The sequence below is a fragment of the Pleurodeles waltl genome, chromosome 1_2, assembly GCF_031143425.1.
Source record: "Pleurodeles waltl isolate 20211129_DDA chromosome 1_2, aPleWal1.hap1.20221129, whole genome shotgun sequence".
Lineage (NCBI taxonomy): Eukaryota > Metazoa > Chordata > Amphibia > Caudata > Salamandridae > Pleurodeles > Pleurodeles waltl.
Window position 1 is genome coordinate 986340778 of NC_090437.1, and position 17284 is coordinate 986358061.

General features: G+C 43.8%; 1 protein-coding gene across 1 annotated transcript in view; it reads left to right on the forward strand.

Moving 5' to 3' along the window:
• CNGA1 (cyclic nucleotide gated channel subunit alpha 1) overlaps positions 1-17284 on the forward strand; it is a 264651-nt gene that overhangs the window by 228983 nt on the left and 18384 nt on the right. Inside the window, exons 3-6 of the mRNA XM_069201631.1 lie at positions 2006-2068; positions 7431-7466; positions 7571-7744; positions 16175-16282. Coding sequence (XP_069057732.1) covers positions 2006-2068; positions 7431-7466; positions 7571-7744; positions 16175-16282 — 381 coding nt within the window. The remainder of the gene's footprint in view (positions 1-2005; positions 2069-7430; positions 7467-7570; positions 7745-16174; positions 16283-17284) is intronic.

Here is a 17284-nt window from a genome sequence, read left to right on the forward strand (position 1 = left end):
CCAAAAGACTTAAGAGAGAAACTAATCAATTTAGCCAATGAATGGCATTTAGGGAGGAATAGGACCAAAACAAGATTATGAGAGTGGTGTTGGTAGCCGTAAATGGATCATGAGGTAGAGAAAGTACTAAAAGATTGTTGGCAATGCACAAATAATGATAAAAGTAAAGAGACACACACTGCCCTTTGTTTCCAGTAGAGATTCCATTAGAGCCTTGGACCAAATTGGGCTTAGACACAGCTGGTCCTTTTGAGTTAATGCCTCAGGATGAAAGATATGTCATAATATTGGTTGATTACACTTCTGAGTGGGTAGTCACCAAGTGTGTGGCCTCAATTAATACTAAAATTGTGATAGAATGTCTCATGGAGGAGTTCTCTCCGGAAGGAGTACTGAAGTGTCTGGTCACGGATAATGGGATGTAATTTGTCTCTCAAGAAATGTGTGAATTTTTCAAGGTACTGTCATTTGTGCACTTTAAGGCGGCTTGCTATTTACCTCAAGCTAATGGTTTAGCTGAGATTATGCACAGGTTGGTGAAGAACTGTGGTCAACGAGCACTTCTCACTAAAAGCTAACTTAAAGTGGTTTTGAGAGAAACATGGTGGGCACACCATATCACACCAAATGGTGAGACGGCAGTGCCACTATTTACATCATTAAGAGGTAGGAAACCTCACAGCAAACCTAATCCAGCTTGGTTGAAGTTAAATTCTAAAAATGTGGAGTATCATTAAAATGAGGATTTAGCTATGCGTGGATCTTCACATCAAGACAAATATGAAGCCTGTTTAGATTTGAAGAATTGTGTACGTGAGGGTAGGTGGAAAGTGGGTGACAAAGTGATGCTAAGAAGACCGGATTTACTGGAAAAAGGGTGTTCCGGTTTATGGGTCCTTGTATTATAACTGATGTAAAGAAATATAGCAATTCTGGATTAAGGAAATTAATAGAGTATGTCCAGGCTGGTAAAGATGGATGAAAATTCAGGTGCTAAGAGTGATAAATTGATAAACCAACACCCTGATGTTGACTCAAATAGTGGAGTTGAGCATTCAACCAAGAGACTCAGATTCATAGGATAAAGACTATGTAAAACATTGAGTATTAATTATCAGTACCATATGCTGTTCTCTGTAATTGTATCTTAAAAACCCATATAATTTATGTTTAAGTAGTTATTTTGTGCTCAAATTTATTTTCTGTTCATATTTTACAATTTTCTATTCCATAATGCTCTGATCTAATTTGCTTGATTATAAAGTTTGGAATACTGTAAGGGGGGAGATGTGCTGTGACTTGAGTTATATTGTGGATAGAGCATTACCTAGGATATTTATGACAGCGCAGAGTTCTCTGCATCAATGCCTATGTCATCCATGACAGCCCAATGTTAGTTGCATCTCTTAGATTACATGGTTTGAAATTGCAGATGGTTATTCTTGGACCAGGCTGATGCCAAGAAGGTTGTACTACTAATAAACCTACAAGGAAACTTAACATTGGAGTATATGTGTTACATTGACATAACAACTTTCCCCAACCCACCAGACACCTACGCTGTGCCTAACCCTCACTCGCACACATTTACTACATCCGCAAAAGCAAAACTGGAGGTCACTAATTTGGATTGGCCACAGAGCCTGACCTGCAGCTAGGTGGTGCACAGAACACCCAGGTGCATATACTTCACCATTGCATACCATGGGGTTAGCCACAGCGCTGGGCCTGCGCTAGGTCCTACACAAACACCCATGGGCACCCAACCCCAATATATCAGCGTTTTACATCTTTTTTATCCAGAACCTATGCTATACACTAGCAACCCTCTCATCCTACCAAATGCCTGTATTTCACCTATGCTGCATGACAGTGTCTTTGCAGATGGTAAAGTCTCATCTGTGAAACCCTGCTTATAGAAGTGTTACAACAGGAAAGATTACTGAACTATTTACTCTTCACAACTGTACAACATGTATTATAATGTTATGCTGATATTTTGCAGGGATCAGAACCTACCATGTGCCACAACGCTCTTCAATGTGAACAATAGCAACAATAAAGATGAGTAAGTAACTCGTAGTTCAAAAGGATCAGATATGATAGTCTATTGGCTTCATGCGTAATGATTATTTTTTGTTTTTCATTGATAATAGTTGTGTGCATACTTTAAAAATTAATCTCTGGCTTGTTCAATGATCCTTTATGTACTGCTATGTAGGCACAGCTAATGAGTACCATCTTTACAAGATAACAAAATAATGGATAATTTACCAATGTTTTCCATGTATACATCCAATTCATGAATAAATAAAACCGTATTACATGTTTGTGATTAGTTCGTACAATTCATAAAACATGGTAACACAGATAAGTATATTCTATTCATGTGTACCATACACAAGTATGCACTATGCATGTAAATTACAAATAATTGTACAAACAGTAGGCATATTCTGGGTTATCAATTTAAATGTCGCCATTGTCTTAAACCCCAGTTGATTGGCATGCATAGAGTATAAACTAAGTTAAAAAGCATATGTCAATCCAGGTTTTTTGGGATACATGCAGAAAAGAGTAGCACAAAATGTACAGGAAAAATACTAGGCTTTGAAAATGAAAAAGTAAATGTCACATTTTACTGACCTGGTGCATACCCAACATATGCACTGAATGAACTTATTTATTGATATATTACTTTATAAAACATTAGATTCAGTAACCCCTGTGTAGATGCACATTTTTAATTTCTTTATAATTGGAGAACAGTGCTCACTCAGTTGCGGATTATAAAGAAAAGACATCAGAACTCAACTACTACAAGTCATTACAGTGAAAAGGCAGGTCAGGTCACAGAGCAAAACTGAAGCAGCTGTTTAAAGCAAGGAAAATGAAACTTGTTTTCTGCTCTATTTTAATAGCTTAAAAAGCAGAGAGTGTTTATTTTTTCCTCTCCTTAGGTAGAGAAAAGCTAGAAACTTTCTGCATGTTTATACACATTCCAAGCTACAGCCGCTTTTGTTTTTTAAAAAGTGACATTTATTCAACTGTTTCTAATATCTGTTTGCAACAAATATCTAGCAAGTTATTGATATGTTAAATTTTGCACTAGACGTTTTACTTTTATTCCAAATGTTAACAAACATGCTTGCTCTTTCATATGAAAGGTTTTAAGTGGTTTGTGGGAAAGGTGATGGTGTGACCATGTATTATATGGGATTAAATAACCCCTGAGGTACATGATAAGATATTGCAAGTCACCTGAGACTTCCATAACCTTATAAAGGAACTCGGCATTCAGCCTCGTTCCTCTATATGGTTATGGAACTCCTGTGTGACTTGTAATACACTTGTATTGTATAGGAGGGGGTACTTTAGTCCATAAATAAAGCAGAATCTACAAACCAAGTTTTATGCATAATAATTCTATTAAAAATGATTCATTTGTTTGTGGGACCAGTGGTAGTCCAGAGAAGGACTAGAGAGCAATATTCATTTCTTGAAATGCTAAAGTTTTTATTGCATCTCAAAAGCTCAGAAGTGTATGCTGCTCTTCAATCCCGGCTGGTAAGGAGTTCAAGATAAGAAGTCTAATTGCAGAGAAGTGCTTGTCTTTTTTTCAGCAAAACCTTGATGACTTAGTCTAGGGTACTGAAGTCTGTCACACAAGCCAATTTAAATGTTTCCACAGGCAACCAGTGTAGGAGTGTAAGAGGCTATGAAGTTTATAAAGAGCTGCTGTCTGGCTTGTTGGAACATAACCACTTCTTGGAATCTGTATAATCAGGATTCAGACCAGAGCATAGTTTAGAAACAGCTTTGCTTGGTATTCAGGATGAACTACGTAGGGTGGCGGATAAGGCAAATCCATTGGCTCTAGTGCTTCTGGATTCGTCAGCCACTTTCGACACAGTATCACACTTGATCCTTCTTCCAGACTGACAGAGACTGGTATCTGTGAGAGGGCTCTACTTTTGTGTAAATCCTATTTAAAGGATCTGTGCCTGGCAGTGTTTTTTTCCACCTTAATAGCCAGTATATAAAACCGCTCAGCAGGGAGTTCCACAGGGGTCGGCACTAAGACCTACGGTGTTTAATATTTACATCCGACCTCTGTTGATACTATTGAGATAATTTGGACTCACCTGTATGAATTATTCCATTGATACCCAGCTAATCATCTCAACTGATCCATCGGGTCTGGTTTCCTCCAGTTCTTTCCATCTCTGTATGACAGCTGTGACCTCCTGGCTGGGCGTAAACTCCTTGAAGATCAACTCTGATACAATAGAGCTACTCTAGATTCACCACAGTGTCCCTACTCTATTTCGTCAGTCAAACCTCTGGATAGCAGTCCAAGTGACCATTTTAAGTCTTCTGGATTATCTCACCACCCTATTCTTGAGCGTGTCATATGTAGTGCTGAAGAAACAGCGCATACAATATGAGGGTGCCGAACTTGCTGTGGCCTGCATCTGGTGCCCTTTTTCATCTGTGGTATTTGATGCTCTTCATTGGCTTCCAATGGTGAAGAGGATCAACTGTAAGTCATTTTGCCATGGCAACAGAGACTATCATCATATGGGACACAGCGCTCTTAAAAACAAGTTTTTACTCTATGTATCAGGTCGGTCCCTCCAATCATTTGATGCCTTCCTTCTCCGGCAACCTATATTAAAAAAGCCTTTTCGGTTGTAGATGCCAAATAATGGAATGCCCTCATGCTATCCTTATGCAAGTTACAGAATTTGCTGCACTTTAGGACAACACTGACAATTTCGCTCTATACTAAATGAATCACTTCCATGTCCCCCACATTTTGCCTCCTCACAGTGCTAGGACACCTATATAGGTAGCAGCGAGCTAAAAAGAACTGGCAACATCATATTACATGATTTAGAGCAAAATTTGCTGCTGGATTTTGCATGTGCTAGAAACAAGTGATTCGATATTGTGGAAGCCCCATACTGGCAAATTTGCATAAACCAGATTGGAGTTGGTATTTTAATCAGTAATGACCTTTCGCTGTTTTCTATGAACGTTAGGGTTTGTTTCAGCATCCTAATGGAAAGAATAAAACTGAACTGATATGGGCATCAAAGGTCAGTTCAGATTCTCAAATCACTCCCTTCTTTCTGGCCCTTCTAGCAAAGAGCGTACAAAGGCAAAAGACATAAAGAGAGGGGAGAGGTTTTCATCCTGGAAATATTTGTCAAGGGCCTTGGAGAACTGTCACGCTTTAGGCCTCATTGATTTCTAGCACTCTGTTGTTCATCCATGTGGCTGCTTCTTCTGATTCTTTTTTTTAAGGTAGAAAATCATCTTGTGGGTCTCTGACCCACAGATGAACCTGGGTGTCATCTGCAAAAAAATAAAATATTATTCCATTTTTCTCTGATGAGTTTAACCACTGACTTAATAAAATAATTAAAAATAAGTGGTGAGAGCAAAGATCCTCAAAGAACCCTGCATTCCACTTTACCTTCAGAGATTGCCATGGTCCTTATTTGTCACATTATGTTCAGCCAGTAGCAACTGTTGCAAATCTCAACATAGGGGTCGGGGGTAAAAGGGGAGGGAAAAAAAAAAGACACTTACCTTCCTCCACCGCCGGACCCTACCGCCTCGCTCATCTCTTCTCTTCCTGTGGTGTCCCAGCATTCACTTGGACACCAGCACAGGTTCTCCTGCAATCTTGGTGCTGCTTTCATGCTAAAGCTAGCATGAAAGCAGTGTCAGGATTGGTCTGAGCGACAGTGACTGTGGTCTGGGCCTGTGCAGTTCCTCCAGCCTGTATGTTAAACACAGCCAGGCTGGAGGAACCTAAGTGCCCATGTCTGTTTGGCTGGCCTGAGATGGCCAGCCAAACACACATGCTGCACTCTCTCCTTGTCCCCCTACCACCACCCGGGGTCCAGCCCCGCCCCTTCCTGTACTGCTGGCTGAGACAGCAGATGAAAAATGAAATAATAGTGGAACTATTGTTCCAGTTTTCCTCTCCTGGCCCTTGGCCAGGGGGGTGACGCTCCTCCGCCACTGAGGAGGAGCCACCCCTGTGTTCAGCCTGATAAAACATGACAAACAATATGCTTGCTGCTATTGACATGATGGACCCTGCACTTATGCGGTAAGTCCATACACTTCAGGAACAATTTGACGAAGCTATCATACCAGAAGCATCCCACAGGAAATAAATAAACATCGCTCAGTCTGAGCCATTGATTGGCGGAGCACTAATTTTTGGGGACAGAGAGATAGTTTTCCTCATCAGACATGTACCAAGAGCAAAATCAGACATTTCCCAAGAGCATAAGACAGAAACACAAACAGACTAGAAAGACAGAGGAAGGAAAAAATTGCATAACTGTCACAAAGGGAGGCAGCAGGAACCCGAAAGAGTGAGATAAAGGTGCAGTGAGTGCCTGGAAGTGGATTGAGAAGGCATGAGGTTCGTATTCACCGCGCTGGAGTTTAATTGCACCAGCAGCAAGCTTGCGCTGACAGCACTCCTTTTACAAATTAAGCACTACAAATAGGTATTTTTTTAGTAGTTAGAGCATCATAGAAGTCCATAGCATTTGCTACAGCTGAGTAAGTGCTCATGAAATTGCACACAAGGTTAACTGTTTTGCAAGATGTGCATTCCTAGTCCAATGGTACACATTGATATATACTTGAACTTTAGTTCCTAGATATTAAGAAGGGGAACTTTATTTGCTCCTCTTACGGGGAAGGTACCATAATATTTGTCATATCCAGGGGCGACTCCTCCATTAGGGCAGTGGAGTGTTTCCCCCCTCAACCCTCCCCCTCCCCCGGCCAGCAGCAGCTGCTGCAAAACCTTTAAAAGAAAACCATGATAAACTTTGTTTATTATGGTTTTATTTTAAAGGGGTGGGCCACGGGGTGACAAGCAGTGAGGGGGAGTGCCTGCGCATGTATGTTTGGCAAGCCGTCTTGGGCCGGCCAAACCCACATGCGCAGTAGGCTCTCTCCAGCCCAGCAACACAGTCTGTCTGGGAGCACCCTGGCTGGGCACTCCTACACAATCCTAACGCTACTTTGAGCAGTGTCAGGATTGGCCACAGGGCAGGCTCGGAGTGTGTGCCTGTAGCAGAAAGAGGAGGAGTGGAGGAGCACGAGGTTCAGGTAAGTTTTTTTATTTTTATTTTATTACTCTTTCCGACGTGACTGTCTCCTATTACATCCTTAAAATGTGCATGCCCATAATTTATGCATGAATATTGATTCTGGGGTGAAATCCCTTTATAAATAGCTGCAGGGGCAGATTGGTTTGCACATTTTAGCAAGAAATTTCTCTTTGGCATACCTTGCATGCAGTGATACAGAACTAGAATATTCCTCTGCACAGAGCTAAGCTATGCCGTTAACACACTGGATGGTTCAACATGGATTGTTTCTCTTTACAGAGAGGAGAAAAAGAAAAAGAAGAAAGAGAAAAAGGGGTAAGGATTGCTATGTTTTATATTATTTGGTACTAGGATGCCCCCTGTCACAGAAAAAAATGACCTTTCTAGGGCACCTTTTATGACAGTTGTGCTCTTTTCAGGAAGCCAGAGAAAAAGGAAAAGAAAAAGGACAAAGATACGGAGAAGAAAAAGGACAAGGAAAAAGATAAGAAAAAAGACAAAGAAAAGGTGGAGAAGAAGGATAACAATAAGGAGAAGGAAAAAGCGAAGGAGAAGGCAAAAGAAAAAGACAAGGACAAAGATAAGAAAGACGAGTAAGTTTTAGGTAGTGAGGGGATGATCAAAAACTAAGGATGCCTCGTCTATTTGAAGAAGAAAAATCTCTTCCTATGATTTAGAAATGCTGTATGACTTTTTCAGTGCTAGTTTGTTGTCAAGTTAATCTTTTGGGTAGCCAGTGGGTGAAAATCTCATTGCACGTAGAAGATAAGTGGATTAGGTGTGCTGGGTTTCTCAGGTAAAAAATAATTCCTCAGGCAAGGATAACAAAGAGTGACCAATCTTACCAAAGTTGATCAAATTCCCAAAGCTCTCCCCTCCACAAAAGTCATAAGTCACTTTGGATATTACAAAATAAATTGTTGCCATTATTTTATAAAATTCCATCAAACCTATGGAAAACATTAAAATAATCTGTCATAATTTAAAATGTATAACAGCAAGCATAATTCTACCCAAAAGCCCAAAATAAGCAACCAATCAAATGTATTTTAAAAATTAATCTCCTAAATGCGTTTTTGAATCTTTAAATGAATAGATTAGTGAGAAAGCAGCAATAACATGAATTAATATAAATATTTACCAAGCAATTCAGTCTTCTTAAAGTTCATAAATACCTTTCATAATTTTAAAACAATTAGGATCGGATGGACGGTTTCCTAGTCCATCACCGTTTAAGAGATTGGCAAGTGAGTCTAAATACAGCGGTTCCATCACAACAGCATCATGCCCCTCAACAAAAGGTGTATGATATTAACCAGTTATACACATCTCCACTATAATTTGCGACTAGTATTTTTGCGAACAGTGAGGTATTTTGCAATCCGAGCTATGTACGGTTCGGTTCGCAAAATGCTGAATCATAATGGGTTACAATTCGAGGAAACACATGAATATTTATATTAATTAGTAGGACGCAAATTGTCCGCCCCTCCTCCCATGATTTGCAGCCATCACAGGGATTGTGGCTGCTGGGGTCAGCAGACCACCATGTCTGTGATTGCTTTTAAATAAAGCAATCTTTTTTTTTTTTAACGCAGCTTGTTTTCTTTAAAATAAAATGTATGGCATTTAAAAAAAATAAAAAGTATAGCTAACATTTTTTTAAGACTAGTGGTCCATTTGGTCCATGGGACCACTGCCTACTCTTTGTTAACTTTCACAAAGGGGTAATGATCTTCTGGGAAGCCCTTCCTGTTTCTGAATGGGTTACCATTACTTCTGTGTAGTCTGTAAATTGTTAATGTTTTGCGACTGGATTTCAGTTGCAAAACATTAATACATCGCATTCCAATTCAGTATTTGGAAAGGATGCCTTAAAAATGTCCTGTCCAAATAACAATTGGGTATTCAGCCCCAAACCCAAATTGTAATTTAGTAACATGGCTTTTTGTATTCGCAAACTGCCCAATTTGGGGAATCAGAACTTTTGGAAACACAAAATGGCTTTATACATCTGGCACTTACTCAAGGATGCAAGTCAACGAATGACCAAATCTGAGAAAAATGAGTTGCTATAATGCTAGAATATTGTCACACTACTAGCTAATATAAAAACCAAAGGTGCACAAGAACATTTTGTCACTTTTAAACTTTCACAAACTCTCTATAGTGACCTCTGAAAATTGTAGGTACCAACAGAAATTGAATAGTGCATAATTGACATATCTCTTGGAAATCCAAAGATGTTTATCAACATTGCCCTGCCATAGAGAAGAATTAACCTCGATGATCATGAACAAAGAAAGGTAAAGCTACCACAGATCTTGACTTTATGTAATACCTCCTGGCATGTGAAGGACAATGTTTGAAAGTGAAACTGTCTTTTGTAAAAAAAGAACACTGACACTGCCTCAACTCAACACCATGAAACCATGTATAAGACAAATCCAAACCACTGATAGCATAGAAGCATGCATGGATCAGACTCAATAGAACACCCACTGCAACATCTCACCAATGTGATATAGCCTAGTAGGCACACACAAGTAAAACCACATGCACTTTAAATGGCATTGCTATTGCTTACTTTAATTATGATAGTACCCAAAAAAATCTGCTCAAAACAGATTGTTACTTTACTTGAAGCGGCATGAGCAGAATGCTGGTTCCAAAGCCATTAATTCAATATAATGAGTGATAATGCTCTTTGTATTTCTCTGTGAAAAAAGCAGACAGGGTCGCCTCCTTTTTCCTTTTCCCGCCACTGCGTCCCCTGCGTCCCCTCCCACCTCCCCCCTCCTTTCTCACTGTTCCTTGCTGCCTCCTTTTTCCTTTGCCCGCCGCTGCGTCCCCTTCGGCCCCTCCCGCCTCCCCCCTCCTTTCTCACCGTTCCTTGCTGCCTCCTCTTTCCTTTTCCCGCCGCTGCGTCCCCTGCGGCTCCCCCCAACCTCCCCTCCTCTTATGGCAGCCGCGGTCAGGCCTCGCAACGGACGCTGGCACCGGGCACGCCGCTGGTGCGCCGAAGGCACGCCAAAGGCAAGACCGTCTGCGCCCGTCCGCAACTGGACTGCGCCCAGCGCCAGAACCCCTGCCCTCAACATCAGCCACTCCGCCAGCATTCGCTTCAACGCCGACACCCTCTGCGCACTCAACACCAGCCGAGACACCACCTGCTTCCAGGCCTCTCCAAAGAGCACGCACGGACCCTTCTCCTGCCACAACTGCAACTTCACCTGCAACAGAGCCCACATACCTCCTAGGATCAAGACCAACCACCTCCGCTGCATACTCCTCAACACCCGCGCAGCACGCAAGCACGCCATCGAAGTCTGGGACCTGCTCGACTCCACCTCCCCGGACGTGGCCTTTCTAACCGAAACTTGGTGGAACGACTCCTCAGCACCCGACATCGCCGGAGGAGGCATAGCCATCGTCCACAAAGCCACCCTCGAAGTCAAAACAACCCTGGACGACTCCTTCAGCGCCGCTGAACTCCTTCACTTCCAAATCCGCACCGACCCCAACACCACACTCAGAGGAACACTCATCTATAGACCCCCAGGACCCAGGGCACCCTTCAGCAACGCCATCGCCGACCTGGCCAGCACCCACGCACTCGCCTCCACGGACTACATCCTCCTCAGGGACCTGAACTTTCACCTCGAAAACAACAATGACACCAACTCCACCACCTTGACCGAAAACCTTGCCAACCTCGGCTTCACACAGCTCGTCAACACACCCGGTCACACCCTTGACCCCATCTTCTCCACAAGCAACCACGTCACCTTTAACCATACCACCGAACTCTACTGGACTGACCACCATTGCATCCACTTCACCTTCAAGAAACAGACAGAACACCACCCCACCGAACAACCGCCACACCGCCGATGGGGCAAAGTCACCGAATTTTAACTAACCAAAGCCCTAGCCAAGAAACCACCCGTCAACCCCATCGACCCTGACATCGCGGCACACAACCTCAAGCTATAGATCAACGACTGCGCCGACCGCCTTGCTCCACTCAGAAAACCCTCCAACAACCACATCAAGAAAAAAGCCACCTGGTTCACCGACGACCTCAAGCCTCCAAACGCCACTGCCGAAAACTCAAGCAAATATGGCTACTTGAACGCACTCTAGACAACCACACGGCACTCAAGGAAGCCACACGCAAACACCACCAACTCATCAGGCTAGCAAAAAGGTCCTCCTTCAAAACCCGCCTAGAAAACAACGCCCACGACTGCAAAGAACTCTTCAACATCGTAAAAGAACTCTCCAGCCTAAGCGCCACCGTCAACAACATCACCCCCTCCCAAGAATTATGCGACGCCCTAGCTACCTCCTTCCACCAGAAAATCACTGATATCCACGACAGCTTCAACTCCCTTCATACCTCGGACAATCCTATTCCGCCCTCCACGAACTCCACCCGCTCCAGCCGACTGACCTCCTAGACCAGCATCAGCGACGATGAAACCCGCAAGACCATGAAGTCCATCCACTCTGGATCACCATCAGATCCCTGCCCTCACCACATTTTTAACAAAGCAGACACAGCCATCGCACCACACCTACGGAAAGTCATCAACATCTCTTTCGAAACTGCAAGATTTCCGGAAAGCTGGAAACACGCCGAAATCAACGCTCTTCTCAAGAAAGCAAAGGCAGATCCCAAGGACCTCAAAAACTTCCGACCCATCTCCCTGCTCCCTTTCCCGGCAAAAGTCATCGAGAAAATCGCCAACACTCAGCTCACTCGGTACCTCGAAGACAACAACATCCTCGACCCCTCCCAGTCTGGCTTCAGACGCAACCACAGCACCGAAACCGCCCTCCTCGCCGCCGCAGATGACATCAGAAGCCACCTCGACAATGGAGAAACATCCGCCCTCATCCTCCTCGAACTATCAGCTGCCTTTGACACCGTCTGTCACCACACCCTAAAATCCTGCCTCCACGCAGCAGGAATCCAGGACCAGGACCTCGAATGGACCGCATCCTTTCTCGCCGGCAGAACCCAAAGAGTCCACCTCCCCCGTACCAATCCAAAGCCTTCAACTTCATCTGCTGCGTACCCCAGGGCTCATCCCTCAGCCCGACGCTGTTCAACATCTACATGGCCCCCTCGCACAAGTGGCCCGTCAGCACAACCTCAACATTATCTCCTACGCCGACGACACCCAACTCATCCTCTCCCTCACCAAGGACCCACACACCGCCAAAACCAACCTCCACGAGGGACTAAAAGCCATCGCCGACTGGATGAGAGACAGCCGGCTAAAACTGAACTCAGAAAAAACAGAGGTCCGCATCCTTAGGTGCACCCCCTCTGCCTGGGACAACTCATGGTGGCTGTCCACGCTGGGTCCCCCACCGACACCCACCGACAGCGCACAAAACCTCGGCTTCACCCTCAACTCCTCACTCTCCATGTCAAAGCAGGTCGGCGCCATCTCCTCCTCCTGCTACAACACCCTCCGCATGCTTCGCAGAGTCTACAAATGGATCTCACCAGAAACAAGAAAAACAGTAACCCAGGCCCTCGTCAGCAACAGACTCGACTACGGCAAAACCCTCTACACCGGTATCCCAATCAAACTCCTCCAACGCCTTCAACGCATCCAAAACGCCTCCGCCCGACTCATCCTCAACATCCCTCGCCACTGCCACATCACCCCCCACCTAAGAGAACTTCACTGGCTCCCCGTCAACAAGAGGATCACCTTCAAGCTCCTCACCCACGCACACAAGGCACTCCACAACACCAGAACATCATACCTGAATAACAGACTCAGCTTCTACACCCCCACCCGGCATCTCCGCTCCGCTAACATCGCCCTCGCCTCCATCCCCCACATCCGACGCAAATCTTCCGGCGGCAGATCATTCTCGTACCTCGCCGCCAAGACCTGGAACACCCTCCCACCGGATCTACGACAGACCCAGGACCTTCTTTCCTTCAGAAAACTCCTCAAAACTTGGCTCTTCGAGCAGTAGCATCACCCTCCCCCCTCCCCTGCCCCCCCAGCCCCCACCCCCCAGCACCTTGAAACCCTCATGGGTATGTAGCGCGCTTTACAAATTGATTGATTGATTGATTGATTCACCTTTGTTGGAAAATACATTAGCTTCCAACCTCTTACCAATGTAATGGGATGAAATTGAGAACAGTTATGGGTTGTTAATGCTTAGTGGATTCTTGACACCTAACAGAATCTAGGAAATGTTCTGTTCACCCTATTTAGAATGTATGCACTCTAAATAGGGCAAATGGGACTTCTGGCAATTTTTGCTAGCCATTTTCCCTACATCTTCCAAACTCTAAATAACCCTCTTAATGTCCAAGACTTTATGAGTATTCAGAAATGTGACCACCAGTTACAGGGTCCCTGCAAGCCTCTTATTCAACCTCAAGCTTCCAGAATGTTTCACCCACAAAATCCAAAGTTCCAGTAATACAGAACATGCCAAACCTTTGCACAATAACCACAAACACTGACTGACAAGAGGGTTGGAAACTATGGCATGGAAGTCACAGCCTATCTGCCTCCCTCACGTCCTGAACCTTGCACGATCATCTTCAAATATTCTAATCTTCAAACTTGTCCAAATCCACCAGCTGGTGCTCAACAAAACCTCATCAGAGCCTCAATTTCTCGTACACATTTCTAAACATTGTGAACTTTGACACTGTTATTCATTCATGTCCAAATAATGAATTTCCATCTGGAGCAGTTTTGGAACCAATGGAAACAAGAGTAACCTATGTCTTTGATGTGGCAGCTCCTCTCAAATCACACAGAACTAAGCCAATAAAAGTAGATGCAAGAAACAAAGTATAAAAAGTTGCAGAATAGCAATAGCAATGGAAAGTCAAATAAGACATCCTGTGAGGTCCATGATACAAGATACAAGGCTACTTCACTAAAAGCCAAAAAAGGCTACTTTGAAAGTTTTGTTGCAACCTGCTACCATTTAACAATGAAACTCTTCTAATATCAAACTCTTCCATTAACAAAACACTTCTGTTCTGAATTGCACCTATTACCCAGACCCTCCCACCCCGTCCCTAAAAACAGAAGTACCCCGACCCCCACCTTTAAAAACTACCCCAATACCCCCACCCACCCTGAGCGCTAAAACCGCCACGCCCCCAAAAAATAAAACTACCCAACCCTTAAACACAAATTAACCCGACTCCCTCACTCCCACCTCTGAAAACCCAACCCCCCTCCTGCCCCGAATACAAAATTACCTCAACCCCCCACCCCGCCCCTAAAAACCCGACCCCCCACCTGCGCTAAATACAAAATTACCCGACCCCTCAAAACCCACTCCCGCCCTAAATACAAAATTACCCTGACGCTCCACCCCTAATAACCCACCCGCCCTAAATACAAAACTACCCCAACCCCGCCCCTAAAAACCCAAACCCACCTGGCCTGAATACAAAATAACCTTGACCCCCCACCCCGCCCCTAAAAATCTGACCCCGCCTGCTGATACATTGACCCCCTGCCAGACCTGAATACAAAATTACCCCAACCCCCATCCCCGCACCTAAAAACCCGACCCCCCACCACCTTAAATACAAAATGACCCCAACCCCCACCCCAAAAACCCGCCCCGCCCTAAATACAAAATTACCCGAGCCCCTACCCCTTATACCCTGCCCCCACCCGCCCCAAATACAAAACTACCCCAAACCCCCACCCGCCCCCAAAAACCTGACCCCCCACCTGCCCTGAATACAAAATTACCCCAACCCCCACCCCGCCCCTAAAATTCTGACCACCCACCTGCCCTGAATACAAAATTACTCCAAACCCCACCCTGCCCCTAAAAACCTGACCTCCTGCCACCCACCCTAAATACAAAATTACCCTGACCCCCACCCCTAAAAACCTGCCCCCACCCTAAATACAAAATTACCCCAACCTCCCACCCCGGAAACCCTGACCCCCCACCTGCCCTAAATACAAAATTACCCCGACCCCTACCCCTAAAAACCCACCCCCACCCGCCCTAAAAACATAATCACCCCAACCCCCAAATACAAAATTACCTTGCTCCCCCACCCTGCTCCTAAAAAACCAACCCCCCACATGCCCTAAATACACAATTACCCCGACCCCCGCCCCTTTTACCCGACCCCCCTAAATACAAAATTACCCCAACCCTCCACCCCCATTACCTGACCACGTGCTCTACCGATGGATCTTCCTGTTTCTCTGGCTTAACCACGCATGTGCATTGTTCAGCACATGCGTGGTTAAGGTAGAGAAAAAGGCCTGCGTTGTTCAGGCAAGCATCGTTCCGCTTGCGTAAACAACGCAGGCTTCGTTCAGGACGCGTTGTTCCGGATCTTTCCCTGAACTTTTGTTTCGGGTTGGATTTTCTTTTATGAAGCTGTAAATATTTGTCATGTTGTGCTGCTAGATGTTACCTATGATTATTATGGAAAACCCTAATAAAAAATAAAAGCTACTTTTTTCACTAAAGCGAATATGTGAACGTAGAATGCAGGTAAGTCAAGCAAATAAAAGTAAATGTATCAGGACCAATAACAATTCAAAGAATATTATTGCCACATTAGTAAAAGGACAATAGGCAAGGGTGGATTAGAAGGCTGAAGGGAACAAAGAAAAACATCTAAAGGAATGGGTAGGAAAAGCTTAATTTTTAAGCAGATATTTTTGTGACGTGTCTGGAAGGGAAAACCTGCATGTGCGTCGTCCAAAAATGAATGATAGTGCTGCACATGTTAAGGATGATGGAATAATGCTTTTATATAAAAGAGGGACTATAAAAAATAATTAAACCAAAAGTGGAAAATGTAAAATAGACAAATCAAATGCATCAGAGAATACCAATGAACTTTATTCACAAAACATCAAAATAATTAACCAAACATAGAATACAAAAGTAATTTCTGAGCACCCTTTTCTATTTTAAATTAGTTGTGTATGACAGTTTATGACTCTCTAATGCCCTTTGTTTTTATACCTCTCTAGGCCGAAAAAGGAGGTTTTTGTCATCGATCCATCAGGCAACACGTATTACAACTGGCTGTTCTGCATTACTATGCCTGTCATGTACAACTGGACAATGATCATAGCGAGGTGATGTACAATAACCAGAAGGCTTTGTCTTGTTGGAATAGGGTGGAATGGAAAGAAACAATAGGGAAGTGTCCTGGTCTTATAATGGCAAAGTAATTCTATTGAGCCTGAGAGCCAGCTACAAAAGTTTCAGACTGCAAAATTTAGGAAGGTTGTGAATCAGACACACTCTAACTGTATTTTGGTTGAAGGCTAAATACTTTAATGCCATCCATAAGCAATGTTCACTTCTCTTCGCCATGGGCTCTGTGTGCCTTTGCTCTGAAGATATGGTATATGAAGCACATAGGAGGCTCCTCTTCAACTTTCCTTCCTTTCCTAGAGGTATGATAAGTTCCAGCATCAGCCACAGGGGCTTGAGCCCCACAGAACTGTGGATGTGTGTGAGGGTTGGGGCAATCCATATCATACCAAGGTCAGAGATGTTCCCAACAAGAACACCTGGATAAGGCTGTTTTGACTAGGTGGTGCAGTGCAAGACTTACTCTGCTCAGCAAAAGCCTACTCCCATTTGGACTGATCTGTCCTGTTACTATTGAGAGTCAATTGCTAAACAGGGGTCCTTGTTTATTTCAGTTTGGGGTCCAACAGTACTGTGGCCCGAAGACACTAGTAGTAAACAAATCCAATTCATACCTTTGAAGTCTAATATCCCTTAACTGCTTTTAGAGTCTTTGGACTAGTTCTGACATAACAGCTTCATCTAAACTAACAATTTGGGTATTGTAAGATGTTTTTGAAATGTGTGATGTATGATACCCTAACATTATGGAAACTGGGAATAGGAGTACATTGTTTAAATTGTCAGTCTCTCCTCTCCATAAACCTTCAAGAAAGGTGAATGAGTAGCCCCATCCTGAAGCCACTCAAATTCCCCTAGTACCTGGAAAGTAGACTATACTAAAATGTTTACTGAAACACCAATAAATAAGCTGATATGAAGCTAAGAAAGGAATAAAGCCTTATAAAAGATAATTGTCAAACAAAAAAGGAACATACATT